Source organism: Elaeis guineensis, chromosome 7 (assembly GCF_000442705.2).
Source record: "Elaeis guineensis isolate ETL-2024a chromosome 7, EG11, whole genome shotgun sequence".
Classification (NCBI taxonomy): Eukaryota; Viridiplantae; Streptophyta; class Magnoliopsida; order Arecales; family Arecaceae; genus Elaeis; species Elaeis guineensis.
The window spans coordinates 80722296-80735985 of NC_025999.2; the positions used below are offsets into that span (position 1 = coordinate 80722296).

The 13690-nt window shown below is 35.6% G+C and overlaps 1 protein-coding gene across 1 annotated transcript; it reads left to right on the forward strand.

Moving 5' to 3' along the window:
• Positions 1–3871: 3871 nt before the first annotated feature.
• On the forward strand, positions 3872–5992 carry LOC105048877 (pirin-like protein). Its single transcript, XM_010928353.4, has 7 exons — positions 3872–4240; positions 4353–4402; positions 4529–4567; positions 4671–4699; positions 4808–4870; positions 5013–5116; positions 5217–5992. Exons 1-7 carry the CDS (start codon positions 4095–4097, stop codon positions 5710–5712), a joined length of 927 nt encoding a protein of 308 aa, XP_010926655.2. The 5' UTR covers positions 3872–4094; the 3' UTR covers positions 5713–5992.
• Positions 5993–13690: the final 7698 nt, after the last annotated feature.

The window sequence follows — 13690 nt, forward strand, 5'->3', positions numbered from 1 at the left end:
GCACTTGCAAATAGACAGAGTTAATGGTATGCAAAGACAAAAGCAAACGATTTCTTTCCTTGCCTCCTTTTTATATTATAGTTAAGTTGTGAGTACCTTTTCTTGTAAATTAAAGTGTAATAGTCATCGTTTCTGCTAGAGCCTATAGAATCTGCAACAATATATCTGGGACCGAAGATTCTGATCCAAAGAAGAAATTGCAATCATGTAATCTGAAGTCACTTAATAGTATCTCATTCGAAACTTTTCACAGCTAGGACATAACTATGAGCACTTGATTTTACTCAAAACAAACCAAATTTAGACAATTTATCCTCTGAAACAAAGCACTGTTTACACCCTATCTACACATTAATCATCATTTTTGTTACTAGACTTCGGTCATGCTTCTTCAAATTCCCAAGCAAGGAAGAAGTTTGGAGTATGTAATTAGGAGCTTCATGGTTCATAAGTTAAACACATTTTAGGTTTAATATAAATCTCACATGTACCAAGTCATAATGATTTAAGATGTTTGAGAATCTATATGATTATTGTTATGATATAAAAGAAAGGACATCATTAGTCCCACATTGATTACAGCCAAAGGGAGATCTAGTTTATATAGGAAAAGACTATCCTTCTCACGTGAGGCGTATTTTAAGGGGCAAAATCGTAAGACCCAAAAATGGCCCATATAGCCCTTAGGCTATGGGCCGTAGGCCAAAACGGATAATACCTCACGTGTTGATCCATGAACCCTTGTCTACAATATTGACGTTTTGGCCTACGGCCTCATGGTTTTGCCCCTTAAAAGACACCTCATATAAGAAGGATGGTCCTTTCCTATATAAGCTAGATCCTCTTTTGACTCCAACCAATATGGGACCATAGCTCCTCCAGTTTTGCCCCTTAAAAGACACCTCATATGGGAAGGATGGTTCCTTACTATATAAGCTAGATCCTCTCTTGACTCCAACCAATGTAGGACTAATGATATTTTTTCTTTTATACCATAACATAGCCCCTCCAGTCAAGCGGGAATCTATGTACTCCACAGATCGTGTCTGTGTACTCTCACAGAGTGATGTTTAGACGAAAAGAGGCCCACAATCCATTGAGGATGATGTCCTCCTTCTAGTACTAATATTGCAGTCAAGGGCTCATAGCTCGGTACGTTTGATGTTGTCTGCTTTGGCCCATAGCCCAGAAGCTATATAGGTCATTTTTGCGCTTCACGATTTTGCCCCTTAAAAAGTACTTCATATGGAAAGGATGGTTCCTTCCTATATAAGCTAGATTTCTCCTTAACTCCAACCAATGTGGGACTAATGATGTCCTTTCTTCTATACCACAACAATTATAAAATTCTTAATTCGCTCGATTCATGTAATCTAAAGCCCATCAGGTGTTCCATTGGTAGCGAAATTCTTTGTGCACTGCGGGCAGTGTAGAAAATCTGACGTGTAGTGCACCGTTTTATCCGATTGATTCACGTAGCCACCATTTTTTAATGCATATTTAATGCTTGAGGTCAGCTTTTTCGTTTGAAAATTTTGTATGATAAAAATGCTCCTATCTTTTAAAAAAATTATGACATTTTATGTCATATTATGACATCCTGTGTTCATAATATGCACGGGATGTCATAATTCTTTTCTAAAGAATAAGAGTATTTTTCTTCATTCAAAATTTTCAAACAAAAAAATCAACCTGCAGGCATTAAATGCGTGTTGAAAAATGGTTGGACAAAAATGTCTATCTCATATTATGATATCCCAGGCCATATTATAACATCCTAAGCTATATTACGCCACAGAATGTCATAATTTTTTCAAAAAACAAAGATATTTTTGTCATACAAAATTTTTAAACGAAAAAAATCGATCTGCAGGCATTAAATATGTATTGAAAAACGATGACTACGTCGACCAATCGGATGAGACGATGCACTCCACGTCGGATTTTCTACATCGCCCGTGGTGCACAAAGAATTTCTCTCCGTTGGTAACCTAACATAATCAATGGAATTATTTAGAGGCTAAGTTATGAACAGCATTTAGCACATTAACAAGTAGATCCCTACTCGAAACAATCCCCTGTGGAGCATCTTAATCGGGTTTCAACATACAAAAGTTAACTATTTTAATTTTTCTAATAATAAAAAACACCAAGGTCTAGAATTTCTTACCATGTAATTTCCAAGTCATATAATCAAAGACTAAACGAACCAAAGACTTCATAAGCATTCTCAGCTATAATTGCTCCGGATACATAATTTTAGAAAAATACCTCTTGGATACTTAAAAGTCACAAAATCAAGGGTCTACATTCCAACAATCAGATTTTTACTGCTGAATTAGGAAGTTTTAATGCAAGAAAAAACACGAGCTCACTGATGCCTCCGGTCTTGATTCTTCTTTTCTTTTCTTTTCCCTATTTCCTTATACAAGACCCAGTTTCATAGATCATCCAAATCATCTTCCCTACTTGATTTCTTCGTATGTAAATGACACAGCGAAAGAGAAGAATGGAGAAAACCAGAAAAGTTCTCAGTTAAGCAAAACTAATAGCAATCTCTAATGTCATGACCTAAGTTTATCTTACATGTGAGACATCGTCTATCCATATGATCCTCCTACAAGTTGCTAACATAATTTAAATTTAAACAGCATACTAACAACCCTCTTAGCTTGTTGAATCAGCAAAACATCATCAAACATCATCATATGCACCTAACAACTCAACCAGCAATATGTTCAAACAGCTTCAGTGCATTAAAATTTCAGTTGGCTCCCTACCTTGCTCATTTAAAAAAGTCACCATTTTGTGAATAGAATCTCAAGTGAAAGTCTGGAAAAGAGATAGATAAAAATAAAATCAATGACTGGGGATATGCAAATAGGCTTGATTTTTTACCAGGATCATGCATACTTAAATCTTTCTCTATTCAGCTCTTTAACATGTACAGAACATAAAAAGAATATAGCTAAGCAAGGCTGTTTTTTTCCTTTGAGAGAAGGTATGTACCAGGAAGGAAAAAAAAAAAAAAAAAAGTATGTACCAGGAAGAAGAAAAAAAAGGGCCGGGGGGGTGCGCATTTAGACCGATTCCAAAAAGATTTTTGGAAAAACATAGCTGGCTCCAAGTTTGACCTGACTCGATTTGGCCTATTAGATTAGATTAATTTTCTCACATGCCGTAATCTAATAGCAACCAAGAGGAGGATTGCTCGCATCATGATTATGTGGTGGTGATGTCATCACCATAGGAGTGATATCACACAATGCCCTTTTTGGAAAGCCCTCTAATCTTGAATCCTCCTCCTACCTTAAGAATGAAAATCATATGAATATCCATATATATCTCATAATTAAAAATTTTATATTTATATCCATCCCATGCCAATTTAGAGTTAGATCTAGTTGGGTAAAATAGATCTTATGGAATAGATCGGATCAAATAAAAAAAATAGATGAGATTGGACCGGATATTAAATTTATCATATAAATATTTAAAAATAATTGTAAATCTAGAAAAAAAAATCTAGCTTAAGATTATATTAGGTTAGATTTGAAATAAAGCATGTTATTATTTATGTTTGATTTAAATTTATTTTTAATATTTTATTTAAAATTTATATTTATTATTATTTTAATGGATTAAATAAAATTTATTTTATTTGAACCGAATCAAATCAGATGTTCAATAGACCGGCTAGAATTGAAATCCCTGTTCTACCTTCCATCCTCGGGAAGCAATATTCTTATATTTGAGGTCAAAACTCCCGCTACCGTTTCCCATTCGTATTCAATTCTGACATCCCAAACAAGTCTCTCTATTTATGGTCACGTCCTCGAAGGCAAATCTGCGAAGAGGGAGAGGAAAATACATCAAGTGTGAAAGCCGTCATCCATCCACTATTCCAACATCATCCCTCTAATCACGATGATGTTAACAATGATGGCCAGGCCCATGATGAGGGGTTGGTACGCATCTATATATCCCAGCCTCTTGTTCAATTCCTTCACAGCCAGACAAACCTTCATCCCTTCTTCTTTCTCCAATCGTCCCAAACCAGTTTTTTCCTTCGCAACCAGAAGAAAAGCCTCATCATGTCTCAAAGTGCTTCTGCTGCGGTTGTTGGTGGTGGAGACCATGAGATCCCACGCTTTGAGAGGCCCAGATTTGTGGTGAAAAGGGTCGTTGCTGAGTCCCAGGAAGAGGGTCAAGGAGCAACCGTTAGAAGAAGCATTGGAAGGTTTTAAAAAAATTAGAAAAGATCTATCCAACCTCATATTTTTATGTTGCATGCACAATCTTTTTTTTTTTTTTTTTCCATTTTTGGTATTGATTTCATGTGGATTCTTCAGGCCTGAATTAAGGAATCTGGATCCTTTCCTTATGCTAGATGAATTCTCAGGTAAACTAAGATACATATCGTTTTCTAAGAAAATAATTATATTCTCCATTTTTTCTTTCTAATTTGTATTTGGGTGATTGATTGCTTGAATTTCTTGGAATAATCTTTATGTTTTGTCTGCTACAGTTTCACCTCCTGCTGGATTTCCTGATCATCCCCATAGAGGTTTGTTCATTGTGTCACATCCTGTCTACCTTCAAATAACCCCTTTTATGTTATGTGATCGTTAATTGAAAGAAATTACCTATGTTCTATGATCTGTTTGCAGGATTTGAGACTGTGACATACATGCTAGAGGTATTTATTTGACTTGATTTTGGTGAATTAATGGGGGAATTGGTCTCCAGAATCTGGGAACGAGTGGATTATGAGGTGTTTGATATTATTACTTGTGATGAAATCCAGGGAGCCTTTACTCATCAAGATTTTGCTGGGCACAAGGGCACCATCTCAACTGGCGATGTGCAGGTCTGTTGTATAAGGATCGTATCTCACCTAATTTAGACAAGAATTCATGGAATTCACTGCAAAATATTTGAATTTTATGTCATAATTAATAATTGCATCAATGTTCTTTATTTCTGACTATAATTATCATTTCCTGCTTCAGTGGATGACGGCCGGCAGGGGTATTATTCACTCAGAAATGCCTGCAGGGGAGGGAGTCCAGAAGGGATTGCAGCTTTGGATCAATCTCTCTTCAAAGGATAAAATGTAACAAATTCAACCTTCAATGTATTCTTCTTTTGCTTTATTTCAAAAACAAAAGAATTATAATTTCCTCAGTTTCAATTATATTGCTTTTTGATCTCAGGGTCGAGCCACGATACCAGGAGCTACTGAGCAAGAACATAAGCAGGGCTGAGAAGGATGGTGTCGAAGTTCGGATCATAGCAGGGGAAGCATTTGGTGTCCAATCTCCAGTTTATACCCGAACTCCAACCATGTTTTTGGATTTCACAATGAAGCCAGGTGCCCAACTGCACCAGCCCATCCCAGATTCTTGGAATTCCTTTGTGTATATCGTTGAAGGGGAGGGTATATTCGGAGGGGAGGATTCGACTCCAGCAACAAGCCACCATTGCCTTGTGTTGAGCCCTGGGGATGGGTTGAGAGTATGGAATAAGTCGGCGAAGCAGCTGAGATTTGTTCTGATTGCTGGGCAGCCTCTCGACGAGGCTGTCGTCCAGTATGGTCCATTTGTTATGAACACACATGCTGAGATTCGGCAGGCCATGGAGGACTATCACCTTGGGAGGAATGGGTTTGAGAGGGCCAAGCATTGGAAGTCTGAGCCACTGTTACATTGATAATTGCGTGAATGCACCAAAAGAAGGGGATGCCTTGAGAACCAACAGAGTAGATTTTGAGGGGCAATCTGTGCTTCATTAGTGGTGTTATATGTTGTTTGGCGATCAACTTAGAATTGCAAGGGTCAGTGGCAGTTATATGAGCCATATGGATTTGGGATTCTGAACTTTTCTTTTTTTTCCTTTAGAAGAATCTTTTTTTTTTTTCCTATGGTTTCATAAATGTATGAAAGGATATGTCTGAGGTTAGCAGTAAATTCTTTGAGTGGTTTATTTCTTAGTGGTGGAGCTGCTATTGGTTGCTCCTTTTCTGAGGTGTATCAGGATGTAGAAATGATTTATCTATAATAATTCAAGTTTTTATAATTTAATTTCATGTTCATGAAATGATTGACACGGATCCCATCTTTCTTTTCAGAAGAATTCAAGCCAAGCCACTTCTTTGTCAAAAGAAATGAAGACTTTATCAATTAGGAAAGTGTGATGAGATTGATAAGAGTCAATTCATATCGGAAACTAGGTTCGAATGTTCAACAGACCTCTTTTTTTTTAACTGCATCCGTGCTACAATGTCCTTGTCTGCAAGGTGATCAAACACATGCCCCTCAACCAACTAATGGACTCTTTTTGGTACATGCTGAGAATAATATTCTTGTAGTTGCCTTCGGCTTGCCTATAAGATGAATCTCGGCCTACCTACTCAATGAATCTTTAGAAAATTAATCTTCTAATACTGCTGGTTCATGCAGCTGCCTTTGAGCATACGCATCTAATGCTGGAAAAAAGTTCTACTTTTGCTAACCATACTTCCTATGTTTCACTAGTTCTCGCGAGAAATCCAATACCTTGCAGTATCCTTTGGTTCTATGTAGTTAAAGGATTTTAAGCTCTAATAGATCTAGCAGATCGTTTTTTTTTATCTTTGTAATTCCAACAGTCTTGTCTCTACTATGAAACCTCTGTTTCTTCATAACCTGGTGCTATCCAGGACCATCTAATTTTCTCATACTTGGTCCCGGAGGAACAAAAGAACACTTCCAGGTCCTTAACAGCTATTCCCCACTTTCTCCTCATCGGTCAGTCCACCACCAAAAAAGCTCTCCTTTCCAAGGCTTTAGCGTCTAAAAGAAAAAAACCCATTGAAAACTTAGCTTTTGTTTGACAACAAACAGGAGCTGGATTGTAAGATAGGTAAGTTGGCAGTGTCAACAGAAGGCACTGTTAGCTTATTTCTACTCCGTAAAGATAGACATCTCTGCTTCAGGTGACAACAACATATTTGGTGTATATAACTACAAAACTCATATATCTAGGTTTCTCAACAAGAAATTCATCTAGATATTCTCATAGTTTCCTAGTTCCACCCTATAAAGATGAAATGTGAAAGCTTTGAAAGAGATTAGCAAAATATTTAGGAAACAAAAATATAGATTTTTCTTTTTTAGATGAAGGGAGGCTTAGCCATCCAAAATTTATTCAATCGAGATAAATTATAGAGTAAGTTTGAAGAGAGAGTAGAAAACAAGGAGAACTAAGATGTATTTGGTTCCTACAGATCAATCATAAGAAGAGTAACATAAAGATATTCAATGATGTAATGAAATCTGTGAATAAGTAATGCCGATCTTTGTTTTCTATGCATGTAGCAAAGTTTCTTCTTTATTGAAATTCTAATATTTTGCCATCGCAAAATGAAGATTTTTCACTTTTAACCATAAATCTCCCAATATCGACAAGACTTTGTGACTACTGATTACATAGGGACGACCAATCATTAAATAAGTGAAGACCACTTGAATAAATAGCTACCACATAAGATTGTTTATTAAGAAAAATTTTTGAATTTCATTCCTTCCAACATTCTCAAGCTATAGTCGCAATCAACACAAATGTAATCAGTTGAGCAGACTTTGAAAATTTTCTTCTCCCCCAATTGAGACCAAAAAAAAAAAAAAATGCTCAAAAGAGTGTAGAGGGTGAAGCACACCTAACAAGAAGCAAATTATCTTCTAGATTAACGAAAAGGAGTATTGAGAGAACAAATGATCAATTATTTCCGGTCCATGATTACACAGAATGCACCCTCCAAGGTTTTTTTCCAAGTTTCTTCCTTAGCAAATATTTGGTATTGAGTTTTTTCTTCCAACAAAACCAAAGAAGGCTTTTGATTTTAAGAGGAACAAAAATATTCTAGATATCTGCAAAACTATACTTATGTCCCTTCATATATATATATATATATCTATTGGGTTACAGTGTCCTTTCATATTTAAGAATTGATACATAGAGGCTGTAGAGAGAATTTTGTTGGGATTTAGTTTCCAAAATGGCTGGTCTTCATTTTTATTTAATAAAACTAAGGATAAAAAGGATGATAATTGAGAGAATTGGGCATGAGAATCAACAAGATAACCTGCAAGCTGTTTAGTTTCTTGGACTAAAGAAATCAGCCATAGTTCCATGTTTTTCGGGTTGAGTCTATACAACAGAGGGAAGATAGACTGGAGAGGGGCATCACATATCTAGTTATTTTTCTAAATTAAGGTATTCTGACTATTCCCAATTTTGAAATGTGATCTATTCTAAAATGTTAGAAGGGCATTCAAAATATCATGCCTCAAATTGGAAGATCTTCTTATAAGCTTCCAAAACATAAAAGATTTTTTTTTTTTTAATGATAAACATATTGGATTTGTGTCTTTTGAGAGAATTCTCCAACACCATTCAGAAAGGAAGGAAAAATCCATGAAGATCTTTGACACTTGGTCCACCATTTTTTTTTTTTTTTGGGTAAGCACAGTATCTTCTAATTCACCTTATATGATATTAAAGTGATTTCATCCTCTTAACACTAGGAGCCATAGGCCTCAAATTAAACAACAAGCTATTTAAGAAAATTAAAATTTTATTTCCCATTTTTATTAATATAACTCTTTCAAATAAAAGGCAACCTAGTTGAGGGAATCACAATTTTCCATCATATATTTTTTATAATTTTTTACTAAAAATAAAAAAGTGGCTTAATAAATGCAGCACTTTTATCGAAAATGAAGATTTGAAACAAAAAAAAGAAAACTTTGCCTCTCATCAAATGATAGACAAATGCAATAATATGTCAATTGCTGGTGGCAATAGAACTTGTAAATTCACTACATTGTTGTCCTCAATTATTCACCTACTTTTGGGTTAAAAATGAACTCATATTTTTATCAATTGAGGAAGAAAATCAAGAATGAAACTTCAGATATATGCAATTATAGCTCCATAATGCTACTCTGCTCTTGTTAATGTATAGATGAACCAAACCTCCTACAAGTATAATGCATAATTATTTGCTATTACATGATTTCATTAATAATATACTATGCAATTATCTACTATAATGAGATTTGGTTGCCCTTGATAAAATAGAGATGCAGTCAAGAGAATCAATTTTAGTAGTAAAGTTGGTAAGCTAATGAAATTTCATAATCTTTTATATTGCTTAAAATTGCTTTTGATTTTGGATGATAATTTTGGAGTTAAGTTGGTTTAATCCAATTATATTCTTTGCTTTGATAAGATTGAATATATTTCTAAGATGTAAAAGTTTACATAAAAATAAACTTTAGGTTTTAGCAAAATATTAATACAACAATTATATATTTCATTGAATATAGAATAAGCAGACAAGTTGGTTAGTTTCTAATAACAGTGTAAGGAGTCAATACATTTGTCAAATTAAAAGATAGAACAATGTTAAACAAAGATTATTACAATCATTGAATTATCAGTACTGCCAATGTATCAGCTTGAAATGTTAAATTCTTGAAATTATTTTGTTAGTACTGTTGTTATGACAGATAGAAATTATAGTAAATCGGGTGTCAAAAGGTAGGTTATTAGCTATATTGGCAGCTAAATTATTGAACTTTTTATGGATGCTTGGATATATTTGGACATCCATGAGTCTATAACTTCTTTCAATTATATACAATAAACAATACATTACTTGGTTGTTATATCTTCTCTTAGTATCTTTTTTAGCTGTTTTAGAGCTCTATTTTTACCTTTTTATTTTTGTAATTTATCAAAATGAAAATTTGATTCCTCCAATATCTCAATTATACTTGCTATATAGTTTAGAAAATGTATGCAATAAATAATATGCATCCCATAATTTGTCAAGAAAAATTTTCCTTAATAGATATAGAAATTAGCAATGAAAAAAATGAGTTAAAACTTTATAAGCTTAATTGTAAGATAATAGTAGTAGGCATGGATATTTCATTTATTTTAAGCTTACATTCATTAATGTAAGCATGTTGCATGCCATAGAAGGATAGAAAGTCATGCGATATCGAAGCAGTGATCATGTTAAGATAATGACACAAAGTTGTGAATTCTACAAATTTGCATCATTAAAATAAATTAAGTAGACATACAAAATTGACATTGAATAGTCACTGAGTTCTCTGTGTAAATATTCTAAAACTTTTTCCGACCTATGGACTGTATTGGGGACGCGTACATGCCAATGGACCTAGGTGCCGCTGGCAGTACCATGAAAACAGTGACATGATATTAACATCCACTAAAATACTAGCTTGCACTTGACACCGAAGGTGATGCAGCACCTCCGCCCAGGGGATGTATCTCCCACCTTTTGAAGGGAAAGATAGAAAAAGTATGGATGCTGTTGTAGCAAGGCTCTCGGAGGAGAATGATGAGGCTAGTGTTGGACCGATCTGAAGAATAGATAAAAATCAAATCGATATAGATCATAAGTAAAAGTCTTAAAATTATAGGATACTTTTCGATTTCAGGATCTCTAATACTTAAGTCAGCTGGGATCTTAAGAATAAATATATGAAAATAGAGAATTGGAAGATAAGAAAAAAAATTTTGATTGAAAAGAGTGAGAGCTTTTGGTTCTCTTCAGTGAGAGAAAGAGTTCAGTAGAGTCTGAGTTTTCTGAAATGTGACTTATCTTTCGGAAAGTATTTTGTCCTTTTTTATATAGAAGGGGTTTGATCGGACTGTTAGGTCATTGGGAAAGTTTGTTTGGAGGTCATGGGTTGTTCACCCAAGTGGTGATTAATTGTAGTATAGTTAGAAACTAGTTGTTATAGATCCAGATGACAGCTGTAATGGAGCTGTAGAGTAACCATCTTTCTTCCGGATCAAATCGGCAATGCATCGATGTTCCTTGTGATAGATCGGATAAACGCTAAGCTAGTTATAATGTTCTGTTGGGATCTAATCCAGATCAATTCGGATCAGTACAAAATCGATCTAAAATTTAAATCAGATCAGAATTTTATCGATTTGATTCAAAAATTCATATGATTTTTAGATAATTCTTTCTGATATTATTATATGGCCACTGATCGATTAACTGTACCAATAAATGCCAACATGGGTCATCAGGAAAGACACCCTCCTCTATTAATGCGAGCCTATGGCTACGTCTTCCTTCTCAAATAGACGCGAAAAGTGGGGTGAAAGAAAAATAAAAATGTGAGATACCTTTATTTCAACGCAATCCTCGGTCATTTTGACCATTGGTCGAACTAGTATAGCTTGGCTTTGGTTCTAGGCTGGATGCGTTGCACCAATAGGTGGGGTTGCAGCGGCTGCTGCGCCGCAAGTTGCGGCCTCTAAAATTGGTGGCCGAGGCCTTTAGTTGCTAGTGGACCTAAAAGCAGTCCCAGTCCACTTGCTGGATTCCAAATAGGCCTTTAGCAACTTACCCCTTCCACTCATCCCCCCCCCCCCAACCCCCACCCCCAAAAAAAAGAAGGCCTATAGCATACTTGACTTATGCTGGTGCACTGGTGTTTGTGGGGGAGCTGGATGTCTGTAATCATGTGAGAGGGGATAGCGACAACCAGAGTTGCAACCTAGTTCGGTCAGATCAGGGTATGATTAACCATGACCTGATCATATATTTGGTTATATGAAAAGTTAATTTCATATATAATAATATATGTTTCATCCTAGCTGATTACTCCTTCTGTTAATTTCATGTGATACTAAGCTTCTATTATCTTCACAAATGTTGCATTTGTCATCCTTGCTGATTACTCTTAAGTTAGTGTTACATAACACTGAGCTTCTATTCAATTCACAAATATTTTTTTGAAAGGTTCGTTGATCTGGTTGGGACTAGAGCTTAGCAACGCTAGGACCAGAGCTCTCCTCCGGTGTTGCTTGTATTGCACCCGGACAACGTCATCAGTGGATGTCGCTTGCGGTGTAATCCTCTCCTTGCACAACCTCACCACCGCTTTCCTCTCTCTCCTCTAGCATCACCTTTGTCACACCCGGACAATGGTGTAGGAGGCTTCGTATGAGACAAATGGGAATAGGATTCCTACGAGTGGGAATTGGCTTCGTATGGAAATAGGAGTTTGGATTGTCTAGTTTACTCCCAGTAATTTTTTTCTACTAAACTATGGCTAACCATTATTAGCATTTAAAGGAAACCAACTGGAGCTATTGACATTTGGAGTTTTTATTGGCTTTTCCTATAAGTGACATGGTAGAATAATTTGACGTGAAGCTGGCCCAATTGGGCCCGTTTTGGTTTGAAGTCAATAAAGCTTGCCGATTTCAACTTAAAATTTCAAAAAAAATTTTGCATCGGAACAGAGGAAGCGTGATCTCTTACCCAATCCCATGATCAAAACAAGGGATAAGATGGAATCAATGATCAAAATGAATGTTGCAGGCTGGTGCGGAACAGCCATCGACCGTTTGTGGATGGTTGCACCCAACGAACGGTCGGTCTTATCTACTGTTGAGATAAGTTTATCCCTTCCAAACTATTTCCTATTAAATCCCTATCTCTTTAGTTGATCCACCGTTGAAAACACTTCGCCACTTCCCACTCCCTCCTTTCTCATCTCTGTTAGCTATTATAGCCGAATGTCACTAGCCCCAAAGATCTCATTTTTCCACTCAAAATTCTTGGTCATTCTACCTCCACTGTTTTGGGAGTTTTCTTCTCCATCCCTTATTTCTTCCCTTAGCCAAAGAGGCTGCCACCAAGGCTGCTAGGGGTGACTCCCCTTTCCTTTTCTTTCCCTTGGCTTCTCTGTGTACGGCCGAACCACCGCCTTAGGCCGTGGCCACCACCACTTGGCCACCCTGACTATGCACCCGTCGGACCTTGCTTTCCTTTTCCTTCTCTCGACCACCTCAAGCCATAGGAAAAACTTTTTTTTGGCATGGGAAGGAAGGAGAGAGAGAGAGAAAAAAAAAGAGAGAAACCTAATCAAAATCTCAATTCGATTAGGTCTAGACCATTTTCCCGATGATCAAATTGGACCATCTAAACCCAGCTGTAATCAGCCTCTGATCGAGGCCAGATCAAGAGTCTCTCTTTTTTCACCCTAATTTTTCTCAAATTAAAGGCTAATAAGACTGTAAATTACTTGTGCCAGAGCTTTTAATGATAGAGGAGCACTGGATCAAGAGATGAGGCCATGAGTCAAAGATTGTAACTTTCAGATCTAATTGATTATAAGTTATTTTTTATCTTTGAATTTTTTTGGTACATATCATATGTTTAAAAATTAGGATTTATAACAAAATCATTAAAATATTTAGAAATCTAAAAGTTTGGAAAAAGTATATATCTTATGTTTACTATGTAATTCAAAAACTTATAGATCAAGCATAGTGTTACTTTGGCATGATTGCAAAAACTGTTAAATAAGATAATTCCTCTGCTTTAATGTTGCATGGTGTTATACTTCTATAAACTTTTGAATAAAAAATATTTTTTTGTTTACAAAATATGAAAAATTTATGATATTGATATGGAAATAATATGTTTATATGAATAGAAATTAATTTTAAAAAATTATGAGAAAAACTCTTTAGTTGACTATGATTCGGATTTAGCCAATAAGATTAATCATTGACCACATGTTAAAAACTAGTTTATTCTGAACCTAGCCAGTTGGGGCTGATCACTAGCATAGTTAGTTCT

Bases quoted from the DNA above. Each gene is read 5' to 3' on its own strand.
- LOC105048877 (XM_010928353.4), top strand. From the start codon at position 4,095: ATGTCTCAAAGTGCTTCTGCTGCGGTTGTTGGTGGTGGAGACCATGAG. The intron at 4,241-4,352 runs GTTTTAAAAAAA...TGGATTCTTCAG, and splicing joins GTTAGAAGAAGCATTGGAAG to GCCTGAATTAAGGAATCTGG. The intron at 4,700-4,807 runs GTATTTATTTGA...GATGAAATCCAG, and splicing joins CTGTGACATACATGCTAGAG to GGAGCCTTTACTCATCAAGA.